At 29.8% G+C, this 15,945-nt stretch overlaps 3 protein-coding genes across 3 annotated transcripts; all 3 read right to left on the bottom strand.

Moving 5' to 3' along the window:
• Positions 1 to 2,036: 2,036 nt before the first annotated feature.
• LOC129914401 (putative hydroxypyruvate isomerase) lies at positions 2,037 to 3,252 on the bottom strand. The gene is made up of 4 exons (XM_055993629.1): positions 2,897 to 3,252; positions 2,692 to 2,803; positions 2,452 to 2,627; positions 2,037 to 2,390 (listed from the first exon to the last, which is right to left on the bottom strand). The coding sequence occupies exons 1-4, from the start codon at positions 3,093 to 3,095 to the stop codon at positions 2,083 to 2,085; spliced, it is 795 nt and encodes a 264-aa protein (XP_055849604.1). The 5' UTR covers positions 3,096 to 3,252; the 3' UTR covers positions 2,037 to 2,082.
• Positions 3,253 to 6,506: 3,254 nt separating this feature from the next.
• On the bottom strand, positions 6,507 to 7,811 carry LOC129914923 (gustatory and odorant receptor 22-like). The gene is made up of 5 exons (XM_055994374.1): positions 7,358 to 7,811; positions 7,167 to 7,297; positions 6,969 to 7,096; positions 6,592 to 6,907; positions 6,507 to 6,515 (listed from the first exon to the last, which is right to left on the bottom strand). Exons 1-5 carry the CDS (start codon positions 7,761 to 7,763, stop codon positions 6,507 to 6,509), a joined length of 990 nt encoding a protein of 329 aa, XP_055850349.1. The 5' UTR covers positions 7,764 to 7,811.
• A 3,398-nt stretch (positions 7,812 to 11,209) lies between these two features.
• On the bottom strand, positions 11,210 to 13,328 carry LOC129914675 (gustatory and odorant receptor 22-like). The gene is made up of 7 exons (XM_055994009.1): positions 12,959 to 13,328; positions 12,572 to 12,898; positions 12,293 to 12,422; positions 12,102 to 12,232; positions 11,830 to 11,957; positions 11,447 to 11,774; positions 11,210 to 11,384 (listed from the first exon to the last, which is right to left on the bottom strand). Exons 1-7 carry the CDS (start codon positions 13,163 to 13,165, stop codon positions 11,301 to 11,303), a joined length of 1,335 nt encoding a protein of 444 aa, XP_055849984.1. The 5' UTR covers positions 13,166 to 13,328; the 3' UTR covers positions 11,210 to 11,300.
• Between the last annotated feature and the right edge of the window lie 2,617 nt (positions 13,329 to 15,945).

Raw genomic sequence — 15,945 nt, 5'->3', positions numbered from 1 at the left:
TTCATCTGTTAATTATAGGTTTAAAATTAATTAATTTAATTAATAAGCTTTTTAAGAATCTAAAAAAAAAAACAAAACAAAAATATAAAAACAAGAGCAACAAAAGGCATAATGACATAAAAAAAGAAAAAGAAAAAAACAAAAATAAATGGTAATGTATGCATTTAAGCAAACAAGCAATCATCTTCTCATTTTAAAATATAAAATTAAAAAAATATAAAATAAAATATATAAAAAAAAAAATAAATAATAAAACTTTTTTCTAAATATGTATTTGTATTTGTTTTTAAGTTTAAAATATTTTTTTTTTTTATAAATATATATAAAAATAATTTTGTTTTTCTTTATTTGAAAGAAACATTCTTGTAAGATTGATTTATTCATATACATATTATACATAATTATAAATATTATTATTATTAAAAAACAAAAAATATAAAAAATAAAAAACAACAAAATTTTGTTCAATTGTAGTGAGAATACAAAAAATCTTTAAGTGATAAATAAGCGTATTATTATTGTTTTGTTTTTGTTGTAATTTACCTACCTACTTACTACTACTTTTTTTTTATCTCGTGAAAATCTCTTTTAGAAAACAAATTTCTTTGTGTATATTACATTTTTTTTTCTTTTGTTGAAAATCGATTTAAATAATAATATAGAACAAAATATTTCAAGGAAGATCATACAAAGCGGTAACATTTTATTTGTGGTTAGAGAATAAACAATTTTGCTGCTTCAGAAGCGATCGAAATGCCAGTACTGGAAAGGATACAAATGTTCGTTCATATACAAATATGCATACATACATAGCATATAATTTAGGTTTGTCCATACATGTGGATCCATAGCAGTAAAGTGCGAGAAATGTGATCCCATTCGATATCATGACTGAGGTCGATAATGGAGAAGAAGAAGTTAGTATGGTATTGATATACATATTACATTGATCTGCGGGGCAAACAAATATTATGTACATATTTTTAATTCAAAAACAAGGGATTGCGAATACACTGATTTACTGCGAGATACTGTCTAACGTTAAAAGGAGTTTTATTTTTATCAAAATTGAGTGAGGTAAGTATCCCCGAGATCCATAAATTTGAAATTTTAGCAGAATTGGAAAGTTTTCATTTTACTTAATCAGCCAAAAAATCAATTTTTTTGAATAATTCTAATTTTTTAGAATGATTCTTCTGAAAAAAGAGAAACAGATCTTATAGAAACCGTTAAACGTTAACCGTTTGTTTAAAAAATTTCCGCAATTTAGAGCATAACCTCAAAAGTAGTCGAAAAACGTATTTTTTAATTTTTTTAACTGTAATATTTCAAAAACGGTACTTAGTACAATATTTCTGATTTCGGATTCTAGTTCAGTTCTGAAAGTATAGTTTAGTCTCGGCACCAAAAAAATAGTTTAATTTTGTAGGTTCTGTGTTATTGACCTTTTGGTCACAGTGGAAATTTAACCCAAAAGCAAAAACTACTACAATACAATGTGTCGAACGAATTTAGTTCGGTAAACTCTAAACTGTTACAGGTAAAATAAAATATAAAACTCAACGTTTACTGTAGCGTGTTTTGACCATTTTTATTAATTTTTTTTTTTTTGTTTTTGAGATTTTTTTTAGGGTTAGGGCAGCATTGAGGCGTGATGCCTGAATTTTAAGAAATTTAAAACCAAATTAATTTATAATTTGACTGCATATTAAAAATTAGTACAAATATAGATTTAAGCAGGTAACGCTTTACTAAAATTACTTATTTTTCAAAGTTTTAATCTGGCCATGTATCCCATACATAAGACTTTGCACGATGAATTTTATTGTTAAACCATTTTAAAAGTTTAACGAAGATCAGTTCATAGGTTAAATGACTCAATTTGCATTAACCGCTACATTTTTCAGTTAAAAAAGTTCCACATACGTCCAAGTGACCCAAAATTCACACTGCAAAAATATAATAAAAAAATAAAACTTAAAAATGTTGGGATATTTTTTGTGTTTTTATTATTTTAATAAATCTACAGTTAAAAGAATTTACATATTTGACATTATAAAAAACAAGTGAAAATATTTTCATTTACAATTTTAATCCATACTTGGACACCCATCCCAATCCATCGACAGTGTTGCCCTTCGGTTTATATTCACAACCAATCCAATCTTCATAACCTGAGTTCTTGATTACATCAAATACAAAACCATAATCAAGTTCGCCAGGTACATCTGGCTCATGACGATGTGGTACTTGTGCAATTTGAATGTGTCCAATAAATGGTTGTAATTCTTTGAATGTATTACTAACATTACCACAAATATGTTGCAGATGATAGACATCAACCATAAGTTTTATATGTGGACTGTTAACTTCTTTTAACACATTAATAGCTAAATAAAAATAAAATGATTAATCAATAAAAAAAAGATAAGTACATTTTAAAAAGTTTACCAGTATCATAAGAATTCAAAAAGTATCCTGGAACTGCATATTTATTGATTGGTTCAATGACTCCCACAAGATTTTCCTGTTGGAGCATTTTAGCGGCAATTTTTAAATTACTGACATAAGTTTGATAATGCTCTCCAACTGGTTTGTCAGTTTGCTTGCCAGCCATAAGATGTATTCTGAAATTTGAAAGTGTAGAGTTTCCGAGTGTCTGTTAAATTTTTAATTTATTTTGAATCTTACTTCTTACACTTCAGTTTTTTAGCCAAATTGATAGAGTCGCTTAGATTGGTTTTAAACTGTTCCTCTCCGCCGGGTATGCTTGTCGGGCCGGCACTGTATTTATCACCTCCATCTAGACAAAAAAAAAAAAAAAACAAAATCAACCAACCGTGTTTAAGCTTAAAAGTGTTTTTGTGTTTTTATTGACCACCCTAACCCTACTCACTTGTTGAGATATTTAAAAGTGCCACCTCTACATTAGCATTTTTTTGGGATTGAACAACCTTTTCCAATAAATCCTCACTCGGATAACCGATTTCTATGCCACGAAAACCGGCTTTACCTGCTGCTGCAATTCTTTCCAATATATTGGCATTAGCTTCCACAAAGAGGAAGTTAAGATTGGCACACAATTTGAAGGACATTGTTATTAGTGAATACTGCAATGTAATGAATCTGTGTTTACTTTTATAAAGAACAAGGTCAAACAACTAATCTCAATTATATAAATTAAAAAAAAACACTTGTTATTATCTCTTATGAACGAGATACTATTTAATATTATGATAAGACACCTGGAGAATAACAAATATTTGGCTTTTTTTTTTCTTTGGCTCAAAAGCTTTTATGACAATCAAACCAGCTGAGAGTGCTTTTTGAATGGCAGCATTCAGTAAACAAAATTATTTCTAGATAACTAGACAAATGAATCGTTGCCTTTTGTGGTGATTTTGTATTATACAACCTATTGACGATAGTATAATCACAACAAAAACATTACTGTTAAAAAAAATAGCCAAGTTCTCCTATGTTGAAGTTATGCTAGCACAAAAAGTACTGAAATGTAAAAGTGTACCAAGTTCTAAAGCTTGGCTTTAAATTTGTATACATAAAATGTTGATTGTTCTCTTGACAATTTTTCTTTAAATTACCGATTTTTAAAGCTATTTGAAAAATTGCCAAGTAAACAATCAACATTTTATGTATACAAATTTAAAGCCAAGCTTTAGAACTTGGTACACTTTTACATTTCAGTACTTTTTGTGCTAGCATAACATCAACATAGGAGAACTTGGCTATTTTTTTTAACAGTAATGTTTTTGTTGTGATTTCACTACTTTTTGCAAGGTATTGCTCAGAGAAAATGGGCGGTTACCACGACCCTTGTCTAAAATTGTCAAAGATTCTACGATAATCAGAAGTGCTCTATAATATTTGATGAAAATTCAGCGGAAATGGGAGGTTGCCACGCCCCCTGGCTGAAATTCTCAAATTTTAAATTTTTTCCTTTGTATAAACTATCAGCTCTACCATTCTACCAAATTTCAAGGTTCTACGATAATCAGAAGTGATCTATAATATTTTATGAAAATTCAGCAGAAATTGGCGGATACCACGCCCCCTGAATTGAAAATCTTAAGTTTTCGATTTTTTCCTTTGTATACACCACAAGTCCTATCACCGTGTACAATTTCAAGTTTTTACGATATCGGGAAGTTCTACATAATTTTGATGATCTGTCAGTGAATCAGTGAGTCAGTTACGGTTTTTGCGATTTTTAAAGCCCTATATCTCATAAACTACTCATCGTAGGAGGCTGAAATTTTGCGAAGTGTTTGGTTTTGACCAGCTCAACAAATGTTGTGAGTTTGAAATTTCTAGCATCTTTGGTGTGGAAGTTAGAGGGGGGTCGAAAATGGCCTGAGTTGTTTCCTGTAAATAAGGGTGTAGTGCCAAAGTTGCTAGAGAACTTGGCTGGGCACTACCGTGCCCCTTGATTATGTGAGTCCAAACCAAAAACTTATCATAGCTTCTATTATTATGGTAAACCTGATATTTTAACTTGATTTTTTAAGATATTTAAACACTACAAATAAGTTTTCCAAACTCTTTCTTCAATGTTATATGCTCTAAAAAAATGTGCATCAACACATTGGAAAAAATGGGATACATGCGATTTTGGATTTTCATCTACCTATGTCTTACTTGTATAGCTCTTTAACACAAGTCTTATCGAAATTATAGAAACGACAATAATAAAATAAACCAAATTCCTGGAAAATAAATTTTTAGTCTTGCCGCAAAACTCAATACAGCTGTTATAGAAGATTGTTAACCAAGTCTTTTCGAATATCAAATTTCCCTTAACTTCTTTAAGTTCATTTAACGAAGCTTATCCGAAAATAAGTATTCTTCGGTTAAGTTTTTTTTAATATTATTTAAACAACTTTTTAGAAGTTTTTAAACAAATTCAAACTTCTATAAGCAATTGGTTTTACAAGCAAGCTCTATAAAAGCTATTACCAGCGAGATTTAAATTTACAGAAACTGTTGTGTTAGCTGGGGTCCTCTCTTTAAGGGCCCAACCCATAGAATCCGTTGCGTCCGTTGCGTCGAAGTTTTAAAATAAAATACACACGTTCTTATGGGAAGCGACCCATAAGCGACGGATCGGACGGAGACGGACTTCCCATAAGAACGTGTGTATTTTATCGAGCTGTCAGTCAAAAACTTCGACGCAACGGACGCAACGGATTCTATGGGTTGGGCCCTTTAGAACAGCGAAAAACAATCTGTATTTTTCCCAAAAAATGGCAAATGTACTTAAGCAAAATTGGCTACAACAGCCAATGGAAATTACACAAAAATTGCGTTTAAAATATAATATATCGTCGCTGTAGTTCTAATACCTCGTAATCCAGAAAAGTAGAAGAGGAGAGGCAAAAAACTAAGTATGAAATGTATGAGAATCAATACAAATGATCTGGTTTTGATTAAGCGAAGCTCTGAAAATATCGGTGTTAGACAAACAGGGTCTTCTCTCTTACATGCGGATTTTTTTCAACATTATAATTGCATCATTAGTCCAAAATCGCCTTTTTCGGGTTACGAGTGCGCGCGCACTTTTTTACATTATCAAAACGATATTTTTTTACAGCATTTTTACAAAATTTTTATCTACAGAATTTTGATGTACAGAATTTTGAAATACAGTATTTTGACCAACCAGAATTTTGCTATTCAGAATTTTGACTTTCAGAATTTTGTTCCTACAGCATTTTGCACATACAGAATTTTGACGTACAGTATTTTGGCATACAGTATTTTGAATACAGAATTTTGATGTACAGAATTTTGAAATACAGTATTTTGACCAACCAGAATTTTGCTATTCAGAATTTTGACTTTCAGAATTTTGTTCCTACAGCATTTTGCACATACAGAATTTTGACGTACAGTATTTTGGCATACAGTATTTTGAATACAGAATTTTGCAACATACAGAATTTCGACCCCAACCCCGTACAAAACTATTTTTGTCACTTTCTTATAATTGTGAACATGGAACTTATATCACACATTTTTCCAATAAAATTCATGCTCTCTCACCTAAAACACACTGTGCATCATCATTATGTTAATAGACAATGTAAAAATTACGATAGAAACTGGTTCACTGGGGCGTATGCGCAACATTTTTTTTTCATGGATCTGCACAAGCGGAAATTAATATCTGTGAGAAATTTATTGGGCTTTCCATGCGTGATATTACAAACAAAAATCTTATTTTTTTTTTCAACAGTGGTTTATTTCAATAATTTTTGTTCGATTTTTCTTTAAATAATAATTCATTAAACAAATTTTAACTATGAATTCTAAGCAATTGACTTCAAACATATGCGCACGCATGTGTTCTCTCTTAAAAATTGCACTGAGTTATGTACATTTCGGTATTATCTAAGTCTTGTTGTTGCTGTTGCTTGTATGATTTGCCAATACATTTGATATGTACTTATTTTGTTCAACAATAGAAAGTTTAAACTGCACCAGCACTATTAAATAAACTGCAATTTTTGAAAACAACTAAATTAATATTTTATAGACAAAGTTCTTATAATTTATATTCCATAACATTCTTACCGAAGTGAGAAGTTGTCTATTAATTTGACCAAAACCTTTCATACAAATAACAGGTGGATTAATTTCAATTGCTGATATAAAATGATCAATTTCCCTGCGAGTTTGTATTTCGATTTTCGATAGATTCAATGTTAGCAAAGTGTGTTGAATTTCTTCAGCTACAACATTAGTAGCAGCCTCAGCACAATCACACACTATAAAAAGCAAAGTTGTACAATAAATTGTCAGTATCAACATTCCAACAACTTTGGGTGAAAATCCACTATCGAAAATTTCTGACAAAGCTCCAAAAGCTGCGATTGTTATATTGATTGATCTATTTAATAAAGAAATAAATAAGAATCATTTATAAAATTAAAGACAGTTAAAATTCTTACAGAAAAAGACAAAACGTTGTGTAAGTCCGGGCATAAGCATTACCTAAAGCTTGTAGAATTTCGCTTAAATTTAGCCAAAGAACTCGATATTCTGAAACAACTTTGGGATTGCAATCAAAAGTTGTGTCCTAAAAAATAAAATGTTAATTTTTTTTCCGTATTTTCTTTGAATCCTTACAATCCGGAGAAAGTATTAACCTTTTTGAAACATGCTGATAAGCTATGAGAAGCTTCCTTAACTGCTCTTGCGTTAATATACAATAAAGCAGCGTTCATATTGATCATGGTAATGATATGGAAATATGCTATCGTATGCCAAAGTAAGAATCCTAAGTCAAATACACTTAAGGTAATAGTTGCATTTTATTCCCATTCGAACTCATACTTACCATCTAGCAGACAGCTAAGACTGTATAAAATAACCACAGCCAACGAAACACATCCGACAAATAATATGATAATCATAATTCGAAGTCTTGGAAACATCAAGGATTCTCCAGCAACTCGATAAAATCTTACTTGAAAATGAGCCCACATTGTCTTGTATGTTGCAACCTCGTTGGCAACTCCCCAGCCAACAAATGGTATCCAAAAATGTGGTACCAAAAATATAATAAAAATAATTGCATAAATGTAGTCATCAAATATTTTGGTTGTTTGAAAAATACGAAGCCTCTCGTAGCCGACTGCTAGAACTAAAGAAGTAGTAAAGAAATAAAGAATCAAAGCGTATGCCATTTGTGGTGATTTCCATTTGAATGATATAATGCCAGGTCCAGAACGAACAATCGGCATAACACCGAGATATAAAAATAATTTTAATAGCAACTGGTGATCGCGATAAAACTGGAAAGTTTAAATAAATAGTTGTTAGTAAAAATGAATTTTGAATTTTTTTCATGATATCCGTCTAACTCCAATTTAAGAGGATTTTTAAGTGTTTTGGGGTTCATAAGCATTTATTAAATCAACTTAAAAATTAAGGAATAATATTTCGTCTTATTAAACTTTGAGTACTGATTTTGGGTCCATTTTAGACATGTATTATGAATAGCGGTCGAAAAAATTAAGAACTCACTAATGTTGAAGTCAAAAATTGAACATTAACCAGCATTAAATCTGGTAGTCCTAATTTTAAGCAAAGTTGTTTAAGGTTGTGGCCCTATTTGGGCACCAATTCCAAAGGTGCGCTGATCAAGCCGAGTAAAATTTTTAATAAAAATTAAAAGTTAACATTAAAGACGAATAAGATTTGCTTGGTCAGCGTAGATTTCATTGGCCGAAAATATTTTTTCTTTTTTTAATTTTTAAGCAAATTTCTTTACATATTCTTGTAGGAAATTGAATCCTCTACAAAATGGCCCTGTACACTGTTTTCGTTTGTCTAATCGTTTAATAGATATTTGAGGTCCAAAAATCGAGAAAATCTTTAAAAATTCGTTTTTTGTTCTTTAGTTTGTAACAAATTGAAAAATTATAATAATCAAACGCGCAAGACATATTCTTGTAGAAAATAGGTTGCTCCGAAAAAAAGGTCAAAATAACTTTTTTTCATTAATCTAACCATTCTAAAGATATTCGAGGTCTAAGTTAAAAAAAAAAATGGAAAAACATTTTTTACTTTTAAAAATTTTCCAATTCACTGAAAATTCATTATTTTCAAATTAGCAAGATGTATTCTTGTAGGGACTTAAACGTTCTACAAAAAATTCCTCGGCATTAAGGGGTAATAACACCTTGTAAGGCACGAAATCGAGTGTCATTTTCATCAGTGTATAAAACAATGGAGAAACATTATTTTCTTTTGAAGTTTGTTAAGTTTGTTTAAGTATATCAATAGGTAACAGAATAGACTAATGTGAAAATTTTTAAAGATGTGAAATTTTTTAAATGGCGTCGTAGTTCAGAATGGTAGTAAAATCCTGTGCTCCCATCGGGCGACCAACTAACTCCTACAGTTTTTAACCGATTAGGCTGAAATTTTGTGTGGAACTTAACAATACTATTCTCTAGTGAAGTACGTATTTTTTTGAAATATTAAAATTTAAGGATTTTATGGTCTTTTTTTCATCGAATTTTGTTTTTGGAATGAAATAATTTTTTCAAATTAATGCCATTTCTTTAAAAATCAATATTTCAAAAAAATCCTACGTACTTCACTAGAGAACTGTAGGAGTTAGTTGGTCGCCCGATGGGAGCACGGGATTTTACTATCATCCTGAACTACGCCGCCATTTACAAAATTTCACATCATTAAAAAATTTAACATTAGTATATTCTGTTACCTATTGATATACTTAAACAAACTTCAAAAGAAAATAATGTTTCTTCTTTGTTTTATACGATAATGAAAATGACGCTCGATTTCGTGGTTTACAAGGTGTTATTACCCCTTAAATTGATTGCTTTTACCGTTTAGAAGATATTCGTATCCAAATCGCAATGCATACGGGTCATAAAAAAACTATTGAAATAAGTGGGCATTGTTTTGGATACGAATATCTTCTAAACGGTTAAAGCAATCAATTTTATGCCAAGAACTTTTTTGTAGAACATTTAAGGCCCTACAAGAATATATCTTGATAATTATGACTTTTCAGTGAATTCGAAAATTTTGAAAAGTAATAAAAGTTTTTATATTTTTTTTTTTTTAACTTTGACCTCGAATATCTTTCAAATGGTAAGATTAATAAAAAAAAAGTTAATAAGAAGCAATCTTTTTCCTTCAAGAATATGTCCTGCCCGTTTGATTATTATAACTTTTCAATTTTTTACAAAATTAAGAACAAAAAACGAATTTTTAAAGATTTTCTTAGTTTTTGGAACGCAAATATCTTTTAAACTATTAGATAAACGAAAAAAGTGTACAAGGCCTTTTTTGTAGAACGTTCAATTTCCTACAAGAATATGTAAAAAAAGTCGATACATAAAAAAATAATTTTTTTTTAATAGAAGATTAGTGTAAAAATGGAAAATTGCAAAGCGGAGTATATTCTAGTGGAAAATTTGGTGAGTATATTCTAGAGGTGTCTAGCAATCGAGTTTTCTAAGTACAAAATCAAAAAAACGAATTTCCATTTTTTTGACCCACCCTTATACTTACTATTAGATTTTTTTCGATTTTTTGCGGTCATTACGGAAAAATAAATCCAATGATATTATTGGATATTGGATTAGGCGTGATGAAGGCACATTTTTAGCCCTCATCACGGAATTCTCTAATTTTTGTTTACTTATCTATTTTTTTAAATTATATATTCTTAAAACGTTTATTGATTGTGTTCGCAGAATGGTTATTTAAAAAGGTGAAATTCAAAATTTCCCTATATAAAATGTTTTTATATTTTCAATGTTTGAAGTTATGAGTTTTTTTTTGTAGTGTAGTATTTTTGTTTTTCAGCTTTATTTTTTTTTTCTCAAAGTACACCAAAATTTTTGATGCAGCTTTATAATTTTTTACAATAATTTCATAAAGTTTGGTTTAAAAATTATTCCGTAAAAGATGACCTTAAAAAATGACCCTTCAAAAATAAAATTTCATACAAACCTAGTTTGACTTTTGTCACAGTGCTGTGCGATTTCTGAATAATTTGCTTTGATCAAAATATTGCATTTGTTTCACTCCTCAATATTTCAATACAATGAAATAACATAATAACAAACACCAATTAACAGCCTATCCACAAAAAGAAGACTCACAGATTTTTATATTTCCTTTTTTTAACATTTATCTTAAGAAGTAAAAATTTTAATGAGAGCACCCTTATTAATAATAGAGCTTGTTAGTTCATTTAGCTTTTGAGCAAAACCACTTAATTATCTTTTTTATATGAAAATCCGTTTTTATCCTTATATGGCCCTTTGTACCCAGCCAGTTCTCATCGCTTCATCGTTTAGAATTTTCTTCAACTTTTGTTAAAAAAAAAAAACAACAACAAAAAATACTACCAAATTCACCTGATCATGAATTTCACCAGTTTCGCCATCTCTAGATTTCAATTCATCCCGTATAACTTTTTCTCGCTTTTGCCGGAGCATCTCCGGCGATAAAACTTTATCAAATGTCTCTTGTTTTGAAGATTGAATTATTTGTTTCATATCAGAATTTATCATACAAAAATTCATTGCTTCATTGAACTCATTTTCAGTTATTTGATACATTATTTAAAAAAAAATCCGAAGTCCTTCAAAAGAAGAATAAAACTTGACTGCAAAAATTTCTTCTTAAAGTGTTGCTTATATTTACTAACTATGTACTGTTATGTGCGTGAGTTAATGTTTACAAAAACATTAACCATCCTTTAAGGAAAAAATAAATATAAATAAAATATCTTAGTAATTTTCTTCTCCACCTCGATCCAATGTAAATCGAAATTGAATTAACACAAGAAGATAGATGGTTATAGTTGAAATCGACTGAAAAAAGAAACAAAAAATTGTGTTTAAAATTCTCAATTAATAGTAAAAAAAAAACATACCGATGTCAATAATTCCCTGTTAACGTTGACATAACCTTTCAAACTCACAATAGCCGGATTCATTTCAATGGCAATTATAAATAAATCAATTTCCTTTTGGGCTTGGGCATCGACATTTCTCAAATCGACTGATAGCAAAGTTTCTTGAACACCTTTAGACACAACCAGAGTGGCATTGTGTGAGCAATCGCAGAAAATAAAAAGTAGAGCTGAACAATAAACAGCATCAACAATAAAACCCATTTCTTTGTACGAAATGCTCAAGATATTAGGTTTATCAATAATCTCTGCAAAAGCAGCATACACTGCTATGGCGATATTAACAAATCTAGAAATATACATAAATCTAATAAAGTTTTAGTTTAAATATAAGAAAATCTTACAAGAAAATGCAATAAGTAGAATAAGTCCTCGCATAAGCATTTCCCAATGATTGTAGAAGTTCACTCAGATTCAACCAGAGAAAACGATATTGAGATATAATTGAAGCATGGCATTCCCTCGTGACGTCCTGCGGTTATTTAAATATTATGCAAACGAATTTATAAAATAAAACATCAAACTTATTAAAAAAAAAGATAATTTGATAAAAAAGTACGTATACGCCCTAGTGACGTTTCTTTAATTTTCGGTAAAATACCCATCCACTACTTACTTCTTTGAAGCACTTCGCTAGGGCATGTGAAGCCGTCTTAATAGCTCTCGAATTAATATACCACAAAGCACAATTCATGTTAAGCATAATAATAATGTGATAATAGGCCAATGTATGCCAAAGGGGATATCCTGTTTAAAGACAAAACATCATTTCAAATTCTTTGAAAAAGTTGAAGAGTTCTGTGTTACCATCCAAAAATATACTCAACAACCACAAGAACATCATTGCACACAACAAACATCCAACACATATGATATAGATTGTAATTTTTAAATTTGGAAACTGTAATGAAGTTCCAGTGATTTTGTAAAAACGAAGCTGTAAAATAAAAATTTTCATTAAAGTACCCAAATAATAATAATTTTGTTTCTATTAAACTTTAAAGAAGCTAAAGAAGCACTTGAAAATCTTTACAGAAGCAAAGTTGTTCGTTGGTTGGAATAGGTACTGGTTAATTTATTAATTACCTGAAAGGTTCCCCATGATGTCTTGTATTTGGCAACTTGTGAAGCAACACCCCAGCCAACAAATGGAATCCAAAAATGTGGAATTAAATAGATAACAAATAATATAGCGTAGATATATTCATCGAAATCTTTCGTTGTAATCAAAATTTGAACTCGTTCTCGACCAATAAACAAAACTAACAAGGTCATAAGACACCAAAAAAATATGGCATACATTGTGGCACCAGACCTCCATGAAAATGATATCCTTCCTGGTTCTGATCTGAGGACTGGCATAACGGCTAGTACTCGAAATAGAGTCAGCAACAACTTATGATCTCTATAAAACTTTGAATTTATCTTTATTTAGTAAGGACGTATTTTTTTTACTTTTTTTTCCATACTCACTTGGTCATGTATCTCAACATGGTCACCATTGGCCGATTTAAGTTTGGCTCTTTCTGAGCGTTTCTGTTCTCTTCTTCGTGCAGCATCATTTAAAGTCGACATTTTGTTGGCATCTGGTTTGCCGACACGATGCAAAGTTTGTAGATCATTTCGTAGTAAAGAATAACTGAGAACTTCTTCAAATTCTTCATCTTCAATTCGAATCATTTAATTTGAGAAATTGAACTTTGGCGTAGTAAAGAATTATTTTAACTAAAACGTTTTTATTTTCTAAGGTCCTTTTTATAGGACAAAGACATTCTCCAATGTCCATTAAAAATCAATTAATTAAAACTGCAAATAGTTATTACAAATTTTAAAGTTTTGTTTGAATATAAAACTTTGTGGTTATTAAATATTCACAGGAAAGAAACTTCCTAAAATGTAGTATGTATGTATATTTTTTTATGACTGGATTCTACAAATTTAATCCAGATTAATAACTCACCAAGTTTTATGAATGATGACTCAATTTGAACTTAATATTTGTGTCTTAATTATGTCAGAAATCCAACAGATTTATGATGGCAAAAAACATTTTCAACAGAATAAATTGCTCGAGTGAGTTGCACGTACTTGCCCATATATAACTTCAATTTTTTTCATTCAACAATTTAATAACATGTAACCAAAATATAAAATTCGTTCTCAACATGATGAAAGTAAATTTTAAAATAGGTTTAAGTAAATACGAACCACCCCCATTGACTTTTAATTCACAACTAAAATGAGTTAGGTAAAATAAATACCAAAATTGTTAAAGCCAATTTTAAAGCAAACGTTTTTTCATAAATTAAAAAAAAAATTATGTGTGCAATTCACACGTGGTTGAAGTGAAACCTTAAAAATCATTTCAAAAAAATCGAAAAAATATAACTTTTTTTTATTCCATCACTTTTTTCATCAAAAAAGCAAAACAATCAATCTCTTTTCTCTTCTAACGCCATTAAATCCATTTTTTAAAAGACAACCTAGGGTCAATGTGGGTAAATGTAAACAATTTTATGTCTTTTTTTTCTTTTGACTTTAGATTTTAATATGTTTTCACGGAACAACTACACAGGTATCTTCAAATGCAAATATGAAATGATGGCAATTCTTCTTTATAAATATAAACAAATATTTCCCAAATTGTTGAAATTACTGTCAAATATGGCATGTTTACAAATACCCCACCATGTTTGTGTTTTTTTACAAATTCGGGGTAAATGTGAACACTGATTTAAAATTTAGAATTTCCTCTTTATCATATGGATAACGACTTGAAAAACGTTCAAGAAGGTATTTGACAAAAACTTTTTCAAATTGCAATAAAAATGTTTGTATTCTTCCTTTGATTCTTTATATAGGTACCCAATATGCATCCTGAGCAGCTCCGAACGTCCTATTTTTTTTGTTTTTACGTCAAAGACCGATTTTGCATCATCATCCACTGAATATGATGGATTTGGCTACTTTAAAATGTGACTCCACGGCACTTTAGCAATAGTAATTGACTAAAAATACTATATTTTTATTAAAACAAATAATTTCAGCAAAAATATATGTTTATATTTACCCCCAGAATACGTTGTTTACATTTACCCATTATGAAAAATATTCTGGGGTAAATGTAAACACATGCAAATCGACATAAATGTCCTGTATTTTAAAATTTGTTTGTTTCACATAGAATCTACATCAAAATTCAAAACTAAAAAGTATTTGCAAATTATACTGACTTAATTGAATCTGCAAGAATATTTAATATTTCTGAAAGACTAACGACTTGTTTGGCACTTTAAAAAATTATCTTTCACGGAAAATAACGATTTGTACTTATGCATGCGTCAAAGAGACTTAATAGTACAGGAAAGTTAGTAAAAAAACAGGCATTTTGTGGAACGAAATACAGGATGGCTGAATTTTTCAAATCTGAAAGAGGGGTATTAGAAAAGCTTAAGTCCTGGTTTTCGGGACGCCACCCCCCTGGCGAAATCCGCCATTTTGAAAAACGCGAATTGCTCTATATCTCCAAAACTATGGGTCCTATAGAAATGGTTATCAGACCAAAGTTATTGGAAATTTAATTATCTTTTTCTTTGTAGTACATTATTTTTCTGAGCGGGCAATAGTTTTGAGGTTATGTTGTTTTAATTTATTTTTTTTCGGTTTTTTTAAGATTTTATAATTCCCGGTATCAGTTACATAGTTTTTTAAACAGTAAAAGTTATAGATCATCAAATTTCCAATAATTTGGTATACTTTTGAAAGTCATGCGATGTATAAGTCGAAAGTTATTGATCTGATAACTATAATCTAAGTGCAGGAAAGTTAGTAAAAAAACAGGCATTTTGTGGAACGAAATACAGGACGGCTGAATTTTTCAAATCTGAAAGAGGGGTATTAAAAAAACTTAAGTCCTGGTTTTCGGGACGCCAACCACCTGGCGAAATCCGCCATTTTGAAGAACGTGAATTGGTCTATATCTACTACACTATTGGCTTGACGGAATAAGTTACTTAACCAAAGTTGTAGGTAATATAAATATCTTTCCTTGTGCATTCACTGTTTTTCAGAGAGGACAATACATTTGAGGTTATGTTGTTTTTTTTTTTTTATTTTTTCGTTTTTTTTTTTTAATTTTTCTCAGTCTCTATGATAGAAATATAAAAGTTGGATGTTTGACTTAAAACAAAATATGTGTACCACAATATTGTAAGTCTTACCCTTACCCACCTTAATAAATTCCCTCTCATATCATATTTTTCTTGTTTTTACATAACGAACACGATTTAGCCTTTTTTCATACCTTATGCAAAAACATATTAGTGGGTATATTTTTTGAAAATATTGAGAGAGATTGCTATTAAAGTTCCGTATCTTTGGTTTAAAAGACATATAATCTTCAAAGGTACACCAAATTAATGGAAATTTGATGTTCTACAACTTAAATGGTGCTTATGTTT

The sequence above is a fragment of the Episyrphus balteatus genome, chromosome 3, assembly GCF_945859705.1.
Source record: "Episyrphus balteatus chromosome 3, idEpiBalt1.1, whole genome shotgun sequence".
In the NCBI taxonomy this organism is placed as follows: Eukaryota; Metazoa; Arthropoda; class Insecta; order Diptera; family Syrphidae; genus Episyrphus; species Episyrphus balteatus.
The sequence above is the reverse complement of the archived record's forward strand: the minus strand, read 5'-3'. Positions and strand labels throughout refer to the sequence as shown.

Bases quoted from the DNA above. Each gene is read 5' to 3' on its own strand.
- LOC129914401 (XM_055993629.1), bottom strand. From the start codon at position 3,095: ATGTCCTTCAAATTGTGTGCCAATCTTAACTTCCTCTTTGTGGAAGCT. The intron at 2,628-2,691 runs GTAAGATTCAAA...TTCAAATTTCAG, and splicing joins AAAAAACTGAAGTGTAAGAA to AATACATCTTATGGCTGGCA. The intron at 2,391-2,451 runs GTAAACTTTTTA...ATTTTTATTTAG, and splicing joins TTTGAATTCTTATGATACTG to CTATTAATGTGTTAAAAGAA.
- LOC129914923 (XM_055994374.1), bottom strand. From the start codon at position 7,763: ATGCCGATTGTTCGTTCTGGACCTGGCATTATATCATTCAAATGGAAA. The intron at 7,298-7,357 runs GTAAGTATGAGT...TATTTGACTTAG, and splicing joins TCTTAGCTGTCTGCTAGATG to GATTCTTACTTTGGCATACG. The intron at 7,097-7,166 runs GTTAATACTTTC...TTTATTTTTTAG, and splicing joins TATCAGCATGTTTCAAAAAG to GACACAACTTTTGATTGCAA.
- LOC129914675 (XM_055994009.1), bottom strand. From the start codon at position 13,165: ATGATTCGAATTGAAGATGAAGAATTTGAAGAAGTTCTCAGTTATTCT. The intron at 11,958-12,101 runs GTAAGTAGTGGA...AAATAACCGCAG, and splicing joins TAGCGAAGTGCTTCAAAGAA to GACGTCACGAGGGAATGCCA. The intron at 11,385-11,446 runs GTATGTTTTTTT...TTCTTTTTTCAG, and splicing joins ACAGGGAATTATTGACATCG to TCGATTTCAACTATAACCAT.